This window comes from Echiichthys vipera, assembly GCF_963691815.1.
Source record: "Echiichthys vipera genome assembly, chromosome: 10".
NCBI lineage: Eukaryota > Metazoa > Chordata > Actinopteri > Perciformes > Trachinidae > Echiichthys > Echiichthys vipera.
The window spans coordinates 19,603,785-19,620,513 of record NC_139835.1 but is presented as its reverse complement, the minus strand read 5'-3'; the positions used below and the strand labels follow the sequence as shown (position 1 = coordinate 19,620,513).

Below are 16,729 nucleotides of genomic sequence, written 5' to 3'. Positions count from 1 at the left end.
ACACTAGGAAACAACAGAATTTGTAATGACAGTATTGTAGCAAAGATTTATTTCTTTCCAGCAGACAGTAATATAAACACATCGATTTGACACAACACTGTTAGAGATGGGTGTCCCGAGAGCAGAATTCCTGCACCCATTTTTTTTTATTGACTTAAGACAGAAAAAACTACAGTTGGCTTCGGTTGAGCAGCAACACCCATCTTATACCTGAGACAAAAACACTGGTTCATTGTAGAGTTTTTAAATATGAAATGCACTGAAACTGAATAAACCTAAGATGTAAACATACAGAAATCATTTCAAATCCCCATAAAACCATGATCTTTAGTGTGCAAATGAAGATTCTTTGATCCACAACTTGGCAATAATAAAGACTGGTCTGCTGAGCTGAAGTCATCTAACGTGGCGTCACATGACTTTGGAGGGACAGACAGATGACTATTCACTAAGCACTACTTGTAGTAGTTACTACGGTTGCGGGGATACAATTGGACAATCGCAGCTCAGGGGCGGGATTGGCAAATAGAAAATTGTGTGATGACAGCAGTTGTAAGGGACAGTAGGAAATTGACTGCAGTGGGGAGAGGGGTAATTTTCTTTTTTTTTTTTTTTTCAAAAGATGAGACACTCCGCAGCCTTATTTATATTTTCGCTGAACAAACCCCTTGACATTGAAAAAATAAAATGCAAAACCCTCCCGCCAAGATAGAAAAACATTGTGGCAAACAGGGGGTTGAAAATACAGCCGCTCTCCAATTTTGAGTACGGTAAAAGCTACTAAAAGCATTTTTCAGCTGCTGAAGGACTTTTTTTCATCCCACACTGAATTACAACAAATAGCCTAAAAATAAATACATTGTAGCCTGTATGAGATCAGATATGTCAAGCAAACACATGATGCCTGCATGTTGGAGGGACTGTTTGAAAAAAATTAAATAACAGGGAGTTATGTTTTAATAGTATAGCAGGGAGATGGTGATGAGGAAAACAAAACGCTGACACAGACACTGATGATTCTCTACATGTAAAACGCACCTTTATGACCATGAAAGCCATTCTTTTTTATCTAACTATTCCTTTGTTATGTTGTTTATCTTGCAAGGGAAGGCTGGACTAAAATAGACTTGAAAAAAAAAAAAAATCTGACTACCCTCCTTTAAGCAAAAATAAAGATGACCCCCAACAATAACCGTACAGTCATAATTCTTATTATGTAACAACATTGCAGCAGGTAAATTAAATTACATTTAAAAACAGATGAGCTTTATCAGTCACAACTTTGGTTTGGGCTTTTCAGTCCATGTGAAATTTAGAATACCTAAAAGCATTAGCTTTTTCCATAACAATAGTAATTTAACTTGATTCTTTGCATACATTATCAGTGCAATATATCCCAACTATTTATTCCGTGTTCACTTCATTCTCCGGTAACAACATACTGAGCAAGACCTGATTGAAGTGCTGATGGCACACCACACAAGTTCACAGTTGGCAGTTAACACTTAAGCCATGTGTTAATTCGGTAAGACGCATTGACTGCTGAAGCAGATATGGCATCTCTGAAAATATCCCATTCTTCTCTGGACTGTGGGTGCAACGCTCCATGGCTGTTAAGATGGAATTGTCTGTCTTCAAGCTTCACAGGTGGAAAAAGGTGCAGCCTCCTCACAGAATTAGAGTTCATCACGCCGATTGTCCACTGTGTAGGGGACGGGGTGGAGGTTGGAAAGAAATAAGAAAAATCAGCACAGCGGTGACAGAGAAATATATTTTTTTCCAAGAAAAAAAGGTTGATCAATCAAGAGTAGAATAGATAATTTGACATTTCATTCTTATAAAATGGGCAATAACTGTTGATTTCCTTTTTCCAACCTTTTTTATGTTGTGAGGGAGAGGGAGTCTGCTTTTGCGTTGACGTGTCTTCCTGTTCCTGGACCCGTCTCAGCAGCTGTTTTATCTCGTTGTCATATTCAACCCACTCAGGCACAATCCTCGCTGCTGCCGTTAGTTTGGGCTCCTTGGTCTTTGGGTTATTGCACTGCAGCAGAAAAACACATAATTCATGCCACTAGTGCCACTTTCTCCCAACAAGTCATATCGTCATTCCCAGCACCGTTTGCGGCAAGCATTTGGACCTAATTTGATTTCCAATTCTGTTAAAAGGACATTAGCCCATGTCTTGTGTCTGAATTACCAAGTGGTGTCCTATACCACAATGAGACAATGCTTCCTATTCCAGTCTGCTGGAGTCCGTCCAGTAATTCTCTAAATTAGTTTAGGAGACTACAGGATTGCTCTTCAGTTGTCTCCTAAATGCCAAGTGCATCATGGACATTAGTGGCCAGGGATATGGGGCTGTCTTTCAGTGCTGCAGCAGCTACAGTTCTGTTACTATTATAACTGAAAAAACTGCAAACATGGTGTAAAAAAAGTTGTATGTACTTTTTCAATCATCAGCATGTTTCAACACAACAGACGGTTGGAAATAAAGACAATAGGGATTTCACTATCTAAATAATAGGCACAATTAGATTTGATTATGAATTATGTGTTAATTCCCATGTATGCCAGTAAGCTTTCCCGACATTACAAATGAGTGCATGTCTAATTGCTCTGGGACTCACCAGGTCTATAGTCTTAGCTGTGACTTTGGAGGTGTCATCACACCATGTCTCACACCAAAGCCACTCCTGTGGAAGAGACTTGATGGCCACCTGGTGGATCATGTTGTTAGGAAGGTCCTAAAAATACAAATGTAAAAAAATATAAATATATATATAAAAGGTACATAGAACAATCAGCAAAGTGTAGTAGGTACCTAGCATCGTAAAATGCAATGATGTAATTTCTGAATTACACACCTGGTCCAGGTTGGACAGACTGTTGGGGTCCTGGCTCAGGGCTTGGTATTGGCCTCGTAATCTGTCCCCAGCTGCAATCTTCCGAAACTTCTTTAAATCGACTACATACAGAGCGCTGGTTGGAATAAAAGAGAAGAGAGAAGACAGGAAGCTGGTGTAAGAAAACTTTTTCCTGAAAGAGAAAGCCCATAAGAATGACTTAATAAAAATAATGACTCAATAAAGATCAGCACCCCAGGCACATTCAGACAATTGCACCTAACGCGGCATTTTAATAAAGCCAACCGTGTTGACTATGTAGCTTACTTATGACCTGTTCAGATTAAAGTAAAGCCAAAGGATATACACTACCTTGTGTTTTCCCTGGCATCACTGATGCAGATTATTCAACCTCTGTGTTTTTCAGACTTTTTCCATCCTCATGAGCAAGAAGTGTAAAGTCCTGCACATGCTTGAACTTCTGATTTCTGAGCTTGTGCTTGATTAAATATGCTCCATAGCTGTATACAGAAGTCTGACACTAAAATATAGCCATAAGAACTGCAAACTATAATTGGAGTCCATTCACCATGGAAACTGAATTTACATGGTAATGTACTATATCGTAATATAGCCACAATTTCATCTTTTTTTTAGAACATTCAAAATGGTGTAGTATATATATTTTTTTATTTCTACTTCTACGGTCAACAGGTGAATCGGTTCATTTGTATTACCTGAGCAGGGTGAGATTTTAAAGATATATCAAAGGTTTAGTTTCCTCTCGGACTGTTTGATTGAAGAAAGAAGAAGAACAAAAACAACAACAACTGTATTTCTAGTCTCTAAATACAAGAATACACAAATATAATCCTACTTCCTTTTCTGTCTTACTTGGGAAGATAGAGATGGGTTTTCATGACTGTGAGATATATAATGCTGTATTTTGCTGTATGGTCTATTTTAGACCTCTATATACATTCGTAACTCCTTTCATTCTGCTTTGCATAGAAGTATAGAAACAAGTCATGGAAGGCTAAACTAAATAAGGGAGGATGGTGGGTATAGAGGCACAATGTTGGAAGGTAATATTTAATATTCTACCACCTATCTTGGCAGAAGTGGTTGCCTTCATTTCCCCTAAATATTACAATAGAGTGAAATATAGAGTGTTATTCCAGAGTATATGGTTGAACATCAGGAAAATATTAGAAGAACTTGCCAACTATTTAAAAAGTTTGTGCTGCTATATTCCATTTCACAGTTTTTTTAAGGAAGTCTACCTGATGTGGTATTTCCTGTGTCCTAGATGTGAGGCCCAGTAGCCGGTTTTCCAGAAGCGATAGCCTTCCATCTCTCTCCGGCTATCACAAAACGGTGTGTAGCCGTAAGGAGCGCCCTCCAGGTTGAAATCCCTCAACTCTTTCAGATCAGCCCGAACTATCTGAGAGAGAGAGAACATCGGTAAGTACGGAGAGCACTGACGAGACCTCAGCAGGGTTGTCATCCAATCTTCACACCGCCGCTGGGACTGATACATAGACAAGGAGTCTCTCACTTTCAGACGCACACATAGCTCTTTCCTATGTCACTTCAATTTGATCCTTACCTGATCGGCGTCCACAAAGATGATCTTGTCCACAGCCAAGGGGAACAGAACATCCAGGAAGAGAATCTTGTATCCCCAGATAATTCGCTGCTTCTCAGTCTGCTGGTGGAGCCAACGGGGCCACTTGTACTGTACCAGCTCATATTGAAAGCCATATGTCTCTGCCATGTGAGAGATGGTCTCCTGGACACAGCAAAAACAAACCAGAGATTAATTCAATCCGATACAGGAGCAAAGTTTATGGGATAATCACACATTTAAGAAATATGCTAAATTGTGGCAATAAGGTGGAAAGCCTCATAGCCAAGAGAGATAGAGCGAGAGGAGGGGGAGAGAGAGAGAGAGTATGCACTGGGAGTATATTAACAGGTATAATAATGTAGTTAACCAGGAATAAACCCATTAAGATTCAGAATGAAGAAGAAAGAGGATCCTGGCCAAGAGAGCAGTACAGCAGATCCACATAAAGTACACACTTGAAAACAGCAAAAAAAAAAAAAAATCAAAAAAACGGTTGCATTCAATAGCCAAATAGTCCTTGATCCTAGCTTTAAAATCTCCCGTACTTGGGAGGTGATCCAATTTAACAAGAATTTATACCAGGACAAGGGTGCGAATTGAACGTACTTTGTATCACATACGTGATCATCTCACATCCCATTCGCTATTTAACATGCTACTTCTGTTTGTTTGTGAAAATCTTGATATTGATTTAGGGACAATGACATGGCTTGATAGTTAGCTTGTCTTGTTGAGCTTACTGTCAAATTCTATTTACGGTTTATCAACCATACACAGTTTTATTCACTCTGAATCTTGCTAGCATAACATTCACTTTCTGGGTCATAGCTGGGGTTTTATGAGCTGATGAGCAGACTAGAAACTCTACCGTTGCCAAGTTGTATCTAAGGTTTATTCCTATTATTAACTGAGTTATGGCTTGTGGAAAAACTTTTAATTTTTAATGCATGAAATTTATAAAGGAATGGTCTTCATTTTTTCTTTGGTAAATGACCATGGTATGATTAGGATAATGCAACAATTAGGTGTCAATAATTAGGAATTAATAGTTCTGGCCTCCCTGTCATCCATTAATTCCTGATAATGGACACCTTGTCAGGCACCATCCTTACATGCAAGACATCTGGACATAGTATTTAAATAAACCTGTATTCACTAAAGATGTCATCATTAGTATTTCAAACTGTTTTTGCAATTTAACATAAATTATTCACGGCTATAGAAGATCTGATATTGAACACAGACAATTACAAAGAGAAGAACATTTCCTTTGCTTTGTATAAATAAAGTTCTGAAGCATTGCAATCAATTGTATGGGGTCATGAAGTGAGGGAAATACCTTGAAAGACGGAGAGAGATAATTCTTGAGGAACCAAAACTTGACAGGTGTTTTGGTATGCCGAAGGACAGACAGCATCATTATTCTAAAACAGAAAGACTGAAGGATCAGTATGGGGGCTCAGGGCTAAAACGTTGCCTGAAAAGTAAGTGTGTGAGTGTGTTTGTGAGCTGAAAGTGACTCACCTAAGGAAGCGCTCATACAGATGGCCTGAGGCCACAGAAAATATGTTTAGAACATCCTCTTTCTTCATCTCTCCACCATCCTTCTTGGAGCCACCACCTGTGATGCTGTGGATTAAACCATTAAACATGAGTCTGTAATACAAGTGATTGTTGTTTTTTCGTATAGTGACAGTAAATTAGAACTACACCAGTAACCACCATGCTTATGTAGAACCAGGAGTAATAACATTTTCAACAGCCAGTGGAAAACATTTTCAAACAAACCATGCAATACTGTGCAGCAAACAGAAGTGTTTTATTTAAATGAAATAATGATAAAGGGAAGCTATAATTTAACATGGTTTTAACAGCAGTTCAGTTCTCCTGCTGGAGCTCCTCTGGAGAACTTAAATAATTAACGTGTAAGAACAGACACAGTTAAGGCAGCTGTAACATTTAAACGGCTCCTTATTCTTAGCTCCCCACATATATATGAGACCTTAATATGAATACGAGCATTTTTGAAACATTTTGTGAATCAAGCTGCAGAGAGCAAACTGCAGTCAAATGCAGTATTGACAGTGTGTAATTGTGCCACACACTTTCTATTAGGGAAGAGTATATACAGGGGTCACAAGGTTTTAGACACATTTATTGGGATTTTATTTATGATTGTGATATTCCACACTTTCCACATCCAGTTCTAAATGACATGATAAGTAGTAATGTATTGCAATGCAATAAATAAATAAAAATGTCTAGTGAATATTTGGATATATTCAATTAGATTGCACTCAATAAATACCAAACCAACAACAAAGAATAAAAAAAAGCCCCTGCACCTTTGCGGGGGTTCAAAGCACAACCGGTCCAAATCAGTCCGTTAACTATCAATTACATTTCTGTAAGTAAGTGTTAGTATCAATTGAATCAACATTTCAAAATCTAGGTTACCAACTCTATTTAATTAAAAAAAAAAAAACTTTTCTCACTTTGAGATACCAGCATAGATAAAAGTGAAATCCAAAAGACACTCTTCACACTCCAACTGCTACTGTGGCTCATGATGCAAGGCACATTTATGGACCGAATTCTGGACTTGTGCTGGAGGGTAGATGTGTCTGCAGTCAAACTGTGTGTCCTTGTCTGTAACAGACTGCTGATGAGGTAAAGCGCGTCTCTCCCACACTCAATCACAACAACAGCCTAGGCCCGAGGCTCCAGGAAGACACCGGTGAGTGGGAGAGAGAGAGAAGTGAAGGGAGAGGAGGGAACATACTGTTTGTCTCCACATGTCCTCTAAAACCAACTCTGACACACATTCAAGAGACTGACTGGGAAGCAAGTTACAGCCATACAATGCAAAGTGAATGATAGCCAAGGATGCTGCATAGGCTTTTTATTTTTATACCATTTCAGGGTCATTTTTTTCTGTACTTCTGAAAACATTGAGTGCATTTGTCTCCCTTCTCAAACCAAAGCACTGCTCTCTCTAGTTGAGTCACAACACATCTGTAGGGTCTGGGGAAACCGACTGCCTGCCATGACTAAGCTAGCCATTATGCAGCACTACAGTGGGGCCCCCAGATAAGCAGCTTTAAAGGGTCAGGTGAGAGCCCATTTGGCTGACTCACTCGAGATAATCTGGACCTCTGGAAGGATCCACAAAGCTCTGGGTAAATCCTGAGCAGTGGACAACACTAACCGGACAAAACTCTTACTTCTCTGTAAATTGAGCAAAATCATCTGTGTGGAGATCGTCCAAGGACATAAACAAGATGTGTGCCAATGAACAGACAAAAGACCGTCAATGTAAAGTATATTTACTGTAAAGCATAACTCAAATTTGCACCTCAGTTTCCCATTATTTAGAGGGACTATTTGCTTGCTGTTTCTGGGTCTTAAAATAAACTAAAAAAACAGCAAAATCCCTAACAAAGCAAAAACAAACAAAAAAAATGACCAAACGAGTGAATGAGCGGTGTGCTCTTGGGCCATATGCAGCCCTCAGCCCCTGTATTTTTGCCCAAAAATTACATGGAAATAAATAATGTGTTTTTTTTGCACAGCGGACACATTTTCAAGGGAACACCTGTTACCTAGGAGATCAAGGTTATACTGTATCACAAAAATAATATATCTTTTTAATATTTCCTCAACTAAAATATGCGTCACTACAGCCCAGCACCTTTCCCTGCAGGTGGCTAATCTTGAGTTTCTAACCCGTGCTGTCGATATGCTAACCATAGATAAATCCAAAAAAAGAAAATTATCAGAGGAAATAGTGTGTTTAATTCTGCATGGACGGATTCCTTTTCTTGTACTGCCAATGTTGATGGCTTACCTATATACTGTAGTTGATATGAAGTGAGAAATTAGCAAACAACAAAATATGTTAGAACGGGTAATAATAGGAATAAAATGTTTTCTTTATCGTTGTTCTATAATTTAATCAGTGCAACAATCATAGTTTTTGTATATATATCATATAACTACATATAAAAAAACTTTATAAGCTGTGATATCAAATATGTTTTGTGGCTACAGACAACTTTTATTTGGTGAAGTCTGGGGACAGCATCCAGTCTAAAGTGAAAAAAAAGTTACATAAATGGGTAAGCATCACTACGATGAAAGCAACTGATGAGTTGCTGGTCACTTTTGACAGGAATGAGGAGAGTGATATAATATTAAGTCACATCATGAGCCGATGCTCCATGAACCGTGGAGCATCTGCATCACAACAACTTACTACTCTACAATTCAGTTCATCTTCTGAGCTGCGGTATGTGGTCTGCATAACAATAGGGAAAGCACCATCCCGATCTTTCCTTAAATGTCAAACAGTAAACACAGTGAGAACAGACCTGCCTATTTTGGATTCATTTCGGAAAACATTAGCTGCCAAGGCCTCATCTAACACCCTCCAAGGTTTACAGCAGCCTCCACCTAGAACCTGAATAACTCCCTTAGGTAACACAGCCGCTGATGCTTTCACACCCTATGTGGCCCTGGCGTTTCTGATCTCCACGAGCAGCATAAAGTGCATTAAACCCTCAAAGTTCCACAGGCTGAGTGTAGCAGTAAGGAAAAACTTCCCTTCATCTTCCTCCCAGAAGACAAGAGCAAGACAGAAAGTACGAAAAGAAAAAAAAAACACATAAAGATGGAGATGTTAGAAAGAAAGAAAGAGAAGGAAAGAAATCTATTTTCACTCAGGCTCATTTATTCCTCCAGTCTACAGAGATAAAACTCTCTTTAAAGACGAGAGAATTTGTAACAACTCTGTCGCTTAGACTTACTAATGCATGGATCCTCCTCACTAATTCCTCAGATGTGTTCGATCGATACATGGCCTTCAGTCCCGCCCTTTACAATGAATCCCTTGAAGCATTGTGAGGTTACAAATGAAGTAATGGATAGAAAGACATTTCTTCACTTTGAAACCAAGATCGCTGTGGTCAGGGACTACACAATGGTTGCTAAAATATCCAGACCTACTTTTGAAAACCTGGCACTATTATTTTGTTAAGCAGTTATTTTAATATGTTTTTTTTTCCAGAAATTATCATTACGAGTCCTGTGAAATATTAATCCGTTCTATCAATGAAAAAAACTATTATTTTCTTGAGGATAAAAAGTTATCTTGCAGGCTCATTTATAGTCAATTTTAGATTCGTACATCAAAGGCACCTAAAGATAGTTACGGTTATGTCTCTTGAAACCATCCTATTCAGCCTATTATTTAACCTGTCAATGCTGTAAGTATTTTCACTACTCAAAATCATTGGAAATGCTTTTAAGATTTCATTCTATTATAAATCTTTTCATCCATCTATCCCCTCTCAGCTTAGTTTTCCTCAGCTATGGCAGAGACGGGTTATATAGGGTAGACAAAATGTTGTATTCCCTAACGCTGTCCTAAAGCTCCTAATAGCAGATGCCAAGGCCAGGAGGGATCTGTAATGTTTGTTCTGGGTCTGCCTTGGGGTGTCCTCGTAATTGGACAAGCCTTAAATACATCTACAGAAAGCTCCAGAACAGACAGTCGAACCACCTGAATGAGCTCCTTTCAACATGAAGTAACACTGATTCTGCTCCGAGCCTCTCAGCCCATCCCAGAGCCTACCAACAACATGCTTGATCTATTGCCGAGAACACAGCTCTTAATTCAATTAAGGACAGAATGGCTTGTAGCAATGGCCAGCCATGCACAATATTCTCAGACACCCAGATACACAAGGTGATAGACCTTCTAATGCCCTTACATTAAATGTAGATTGACAATATTCCTAAGACCTCTCCAGGAATACAGAGCTGGTGAGACGGAGTCTGCACGCAGTCTGTTCCTATAAGTTGTGAGCTTAAATTAGATTCCAACTCCTTGGCGTTAGTTGTGTCCTGTGTTGACACAAGCATTTATGCCGCTTATTGGTTATTGTTTTGCCTTCTGCTCTAGACTCCTTCCCCACCACACAGGTGACAATCTACATTTCAAGAAGCAGTTTTTGTAGCCAAGGAAACACATACTAAGTCTCTAACCTTTACCTGTTGCCGTCAGCAACGTATTGTGGCTGATGATAAATCCAACAGCAAAGTTCTCTCAGAGACAATATTTGAATTCACACTACAGTTTTATAATACAGTATACATATGGCTGTATGTGCATGTGTACAGTACATTGTGTTTGTGTAGATAGGTTTCTGCACTTATGCATCGATACATGCATGTATGCAGGCTTCACAACACTACCTGTAGTGTTTCTGATATCCTAAAAATAACCACATAAATTAATGGGTGAATAAATAAATGCAAAAGAAAACAATGTACATATTTAAACACAGCGTTACAATATTATTATATTCTTTTAAAATCAAATCTTATTAAGTCATTCCCATTCATTACAAACTTAAGAGAGTAGCTCTGCATTTAAAAAGCAACCAATAACCATTGCATGCTAATGAATATGAAGACGTTTGAGGCATTAGATAATGGGTTTTGGAAACGCTGCCTACCTTTTCTCAAAAGTGCTCCAAACACTTCACACAGCAAGCATTAAGTGAGGAGACATGATCACACGGTTAGGAAGCGGTGGAGGAAACACACAAATGCTCGCACACAGACACACATACCTACAGAAGCACATGTTTTTCGCAAGACTAGATCTTACAGCATAATACTGCAGTCTGGATCGAGGGGAGGAATAAGATCTCCTGAAACCACAATGTATAATTGACAAGCAGAAGGCACATCAGCAAACCCACCAAATAAATGAGCTTAAAGTTGTTACTGTCTGTTAATCAACTGGGGGAGGGTTTGAAAAGTTTAATCTATATGTGAGAATAAATTACACACCTTGCTATGGAGTCCCATATTCCTTTGCTTTCACTATTTTCACTTAAAAGATCTTCATTCATCTTCTCTGCCTTTTTCTGCACCTATAATGAGAAAGGAGACACAAAACAATTTGATCAGTGATGTCGTAAATTGTGTCAAATCATCCCAACAGCCCTGATTTGTGACCCGCTGAAGAACATTTGGCTGTATGAAAAAGTACTATGAGAAATCTAATATATTTAAGAATGTCTACGAAACACACTCACTCTGACTTTGATGATTTTACTGTGGAAACTGTTGAGCGTGACAATGACATCACCGGCATCTGCAGGGGAATCGGTTCCATCATGCCTGAAAAAGTGGATAAAGAGTGAGAAGGTGATCACTGTCAGAGAGACTGAAAATCATGATGTGACATCTGGACCATGGATCTGCAGCTAGTAACCCTAAAACACAGGTGACGCCCTATTTGGACACTCAAACTTATCAAAAGACTGGTGAATAACATCTATCAATTTAAGTACATCAAAAGTACACAATTTTATACAACCCTAAAACATGTAATATATCATGATCATCTTTAAGGAATGACAGTAGCCCAAAGGTGACTCGGCTGGGTCGCCGGTTCGAGTCCCCGTGGGGACCAAGAATGGAGTGTGGACTGGTGGCTGGAGAGGTGCCAGTTCATCTCCTGGGCACTGCCGAGGTGCTGTTGAGCAAGGCACCGAACTTCCAACTGCTCGAGGCGCCGATCCATTTGGCAGCCCCCTCACTCTGACATCTCTCCATTAATTGCATGTATATAGGTCCTGTTTGTGCATGTGTGTGTATTTCGGGCCTGTGTGTGTAACCTGAATTATATAATTACACAAATTTAATTTCCCCTTGCGGGATTAATAAAGGAATACTTCTTCTAATTGATCATGGCCGTTTTCAGCATCATTCTAGTACTTCCTGGATGATTCAGCCTTTTAGATATGCAACTAGATACAAAGGCAGGTAGCGATTAGCCCATAGTCTTTATATTAAATCTAAATATATGGCTAAGCCACAGACATGGAAAATAATTTCAACTGAAACTACAAAAGTTATCTCCTTTTGCAAGAAAACTACCATCAACATGCTTTTCAACTTTACAGGTAACATTTATTGATAAAAGTAAATAAAAATATATATTTGGAGAAAACAGCAGTGGAAGTGAAGAAAATGAACCAGCAAAAAAAATAGCATGAAAAGCAAATCAGGGCTGAAATTTGAAAAAAGTGTGATACAGTTAACTACCTTCAGGCCACTTACTGCAGTATGTACATTAAACATTGTTCATTGCTGCAAATAACGATATTACCACTTGTGTATGATGTATATACATTATAAAAGCACTTACAGAACCAGTCAACAAATGAGTCTGACTTACATCCGTTTTAATAGTGTACTTGAGTGAACAAAAATTGTGTGTGTCAGTGCGTTAGGTTGGTTCGTGTGTTTTAGCTGTGGCAATAGTGCAAGAAAAATGAGCAACACAGGCTCCTCTCAAAGGAAACAACAGCTAATGGATAAACCACTGTCAGATAGTGAGAGCAAGCACTTAAAAGCGGATACTGGGACAGCTGCCAGGGTCACACTCTGATCACATTCATTACCCTCCATCATCATTAAGAATCACCTTACCATTATTTTATCCATCAATTCTTTCCAGCAATGATGTATATAGTGGTAGATTTAATGAGAACGCCTGTACAGTATTGACTGCATAACACTGGCCTTTCACTGTAACTGTTTTAGGACTGATTTGCCCAGTGGAAAATGTGTTTTGGCAGGCAGAATCTGCAGGGTCTTATGGTGAAATACCAGAGAGCAAACCTCAGGAAGCGATGAGAAATAGGCTATGATGCACGGCGAGCCATTACAACCGCAGTGCTTACTAAAGGCAAAAAACTAACCTTATCACTATGATAAATGCTCCCTACTCATTGGGCCCAAAGTGCTGCTTGTGTTTTGCCTTCTCTGCTGTCACTGATGCAACTCAGCCTTTAGGGCTTGTGTTAGAAAGCACCAGAGATCAATCTGTATCCCTGCTCTGAGGAGAGGAGAGCTGGCCATCTCATTCATCGCTGTCAGGGCGAGGCGCACTGGCAGCACAGGGTGGAAGAGGAAAACGCAGGCTCTGGGAATGGAGAGCACAGACACTCCCACTAGACCCTGATCGGCCACCTAACCAGAGCAGAGTGCCGCTAACCGCAAGAATAATGACACTGCCAAGGTGAGAAATGACATCACCTCTTAGCTTCACCTGGAGGATTGGGGAATAAATCTTGGTTGTCTGATATGATTCCAGAAGAACGGAGGGCTGTATGTGTCCTAAATCCTATGTGAGGATAGCAAGAGAGGTTAATATCTGGGATTGTAGGGACATCTAATATAATGCAATTGGATTTGAACCATTATCCCATCTTGATAGTGAGCGATTATCGTCTTTATGTTACGCAGAAATGATAAGATGAGCTACAAGTTCCTCTGAAAAATAAAAATTTGATTTGATTTAGATCAACGAAGGAAACACCACACGATATTTTAGTTAAAGTAAAAGTGTAGAATTAAAAGAATAAAAGGCAAAAGAAAATAGTATTTTATTTGAAAATACATCAAAACAACTAAAGCCCCATACTGTTTCTGTTCGTCCGGGGAAATTAGACAACGCCAACGCACTCTGTCAGGTATATGCAGCCTTTGACACCTACGCCGTCCTAACTAAAACACATTCTGCTGCTGATATTTTGCTGTCTGAGGTGGTTGGCATGGCAGGTGACCAGCTGAATCATCCCTCCACTCTGTCTTCGGTTTAATAGCACACCTCTCCTCCTACTTGTCTCTCTCCCCCTCTATAGTGAGCAGAACTCCCTGCACTCATCAAAACCTTGAGCTGCTACAGTGTCAGCAGCTCTCTACGTTACCATAGTGATGGGTTTCATAGCTATCGGGATGAAATGTAGAGGTAGCTGAAAACAACCTTCATGCTGAGCTATTGATGAAGCCGCCTAATTAGCAACATTACCTAACACTTTAATTATATTAATGTCTGTAAGGAATGAGATGGGAAAAACAACAATAGCTTTTAAAATAGTCTGGAGACACTAGTGAATACTCACGTGAGAATCTGATAGATGTCCTCTGATCTCCCTTTACGTAATCTCAGGATCCAGGCACCAGGATTGGCTTTCAGCTGGAAATACCCCTGTTGTGGTTGAAACAGCAGGAGTCAGAATATTTACTGTAAGCATTATATTCACACTTGTTTTCACAGTTTCCGTTCCAAACCTACTACAGTACAGTAGTTAAATAGCTCACATTAAGCCCAGGTATGTTGTGATTTTATCACATCTAATTGTCGTTGTTTGACCCCACCTGACTCAAAGTGTAAAACAGGCATCAAGTATGGCAAAATAAAAGTAAAAGACAGATTCCGATTTAAATCGATTTTTATTAATAAATAATAATGTTCCAAAAAGGGCTTCCCTTCTGGGCCTGCTAGCTGCCTGCACATAATGAAGCGGTTGATATGGAATGTAGCCTACACTAGCACCTAGCATTGGCTTTCACAGCAAGTTACAAAATAATACAAATAACTAAAGAATCAAGGCCTGTGTTCAACGAGGTAAAATTACTGTTTTTGTCAAAGGAGTCTGGTGGCATTGAAGAGCGCCTAGACAATGGCAGATAACAGCTTCAGTTCCTTGTTGGAAAGGGCTGTCTGACGACAAGGTAAAGTTTTTTTCTCAAATGCGGAGTGATACGGAATAGTGCAACAAAGGAACGAAGATTATGAACTAAGCAGATTGCTTGATTTGAGCCATCTGTTTATAAATGCCATATATCTAAAACAATGCAAGAAAACAATCTTGGTAGCTCTAGTATTAAATAGAAAAGGCTACTGACCAAGTTAGCCATGACAATAGTGTCATACATGAGAGGGGCCCGACTCATGCCCAGAGTAAACTGCAGTCCACGGGGAGGCTGGCCGGTTGACAGGTCAAAGCAGTGGCCCTCCAGCAAGAGGTGCTCCAGCTCATACTCTGCAGTCACAACCCCGCTCACCTGAAGCAAACCCATAAATTACAGAAGACCAAAAACAACAGGGAAATGATTAATACATTGCACCATGGCCCTATTTAAGAGATGAGAATGACAAAATTGCTGGTAGCAATGACTAAGGAGTAGTATACCTCCTGCAGGTGAATGTTATCCAAGTCATGGGGGCTGCGGACTGCCTGTACTATCCAGCTCTCTGGTGTGATCATATTAAGGGTAAGAAGAGGAGATTCTGAGAGCTCCATGAAGCGGGCAACTGGTCCTGGAGACACTGTGTCATTGGCCAAGAAATTCACCTCAGACTCCAAGACAAAGCGGTAAAAACTGTGAAGACAAACAGAGATGATCAAAATCTAAGAGCTTGTCCTGAAAATGAACATAATAGTTCAATGTTTATAACATATAACGATAGTTTATCCAACTAGTGTTATATATTACATTAAACGGTGGATATCCTGCAGGACTTTTTGCCATAGGACCAACGAACACGCTTTCCTCTTGAGCAAGCACCAAAATGATGACATGTCGTGCAATAGTCTCCTTTCTAGGAAGGCAAAGAGATGGGTTCTGATGTGACAGCTGGCTAAATACGATCTCTTCAAAGAGAAGAATCTAATAATTTTACTGACAGTTTTCCTGCTCGGCCAATAACAGAATATGTGTGCGGTAGTCGGTGCACCAGAAGTGTTCCCTTTCATTGTTATTTCTCAAGAGTTGTCACAGAGGCTAGCTGTGGGCTAATCTTTATGCTAATTGCGTTCCTTCAGTGTGCCCTCTGACACCGAGGAGTCATAATCAGCGTAGATAACGTGGCAGATGATAAACATTACCAATGCTAATTCTTTTTTTTAAATTCTGAATTCATTATTATTTTCAAAGGCAGACCATCACATTTATTATTCACAGGGAGATTTCTCAAAAGTTCATTCCTGCCACAGCAGCCATGTTATTGTGGACCAGAAGAGAGCAGTTACAGACGTTTCAAAGGCTGCTGAACTCATGGGGAGATGGAAGCTGCTAGCGCTGCACATGAAGGTGGTGAGTGAAAGATTGTAGTTAGGAAGGAGAAACCCAGTACATCAGAGGAAACACACAGCCTGACAGCCTTCATTGGACAGGTTCCAATTTGAGAGATGACCAATTCACCACAAGAAGTAAAGTGAACGAATGATGAGCAGCCCCCTGCGGTCTCTGCTGTGGTCTTACAACTATGAGAAATATACCAGTGAATGAAATTAACCCACTGACGCAGCACAGGAGTAAAGAGTGACCACTGACAGCAGTAGCTACATGGGTGGGCTATAGGATTACTAAGCGTATAGCTCCACAA

At 39.7% G+C, this 16,729-nt stretch overlaps 1 protein-coding gene across 1 annotated transcript in view; it reads right to left on the bottom strand.

Moving 5' to 3' along the window:
* Positions 1–180: 180 nt before the first annotated feature.
* uggt2 (UDP-glucose glycoprotein glucosyltransferase 2) overlaps positions 181–16,729 on the bottom strand; it is a 50,731-nt gene continuing 34,182 nt past the window's right edge. Inside the window, exons 28-42 of the mRNA XM_083921372.1 lie at positions 15,534–15,723; positions 15,247–15,405; positions 14,460–14,545; positions 11,580–11,664; positions 11,332–11,414; positions 11,109–11,189; positions 10,992–11,015; positions 5,998–6,102; positions 5,813–5,897; positions 4,453–4,635; positions 4,127–4,287; positions 2,865–2,979; positions 2,628–2,744; positions 1,876–2,041; positions 181–1,702 (exon numbers count right to left, since the gene is read on the bottom strand). Of these exons, the coding sequence (XP_083777498.1) occupies positions 1,677–1,702; positions 1,876–2,041; positions 2,628–2,744; positions 2,865–2,979; positions 4,127–4,287; positions 4,453–4,635; positions 5,813–5,897; positions 5,998–6,102; positions 10,992–11,015; positions 11,109–11,189; positions 11,332–11,414; positions 11,580–11,664; positions 14,460–14,545; positions 15,247–15,405; positions 15,534–15,723 (1,666 nt within the window). The 3' untranslated portion in view covers positions 181–1,676. The remainder of the gene's footprint in view (positions 1,703–1,875; positions 2,042–2,627; positions 2,745–2,864; positions 2,980–4,126; positions 4,288–4,452; positions 4,636–5,812; positions 5,898–5,997; positions 6,103–10,991; positions 11,016–11,108; positions 11,190–11,331; positions 11,415–11,579; positions 11,665–14,459; positions 14,546–15,246; positions 15,406–15,533; positions 15,724–16,729) is intronic.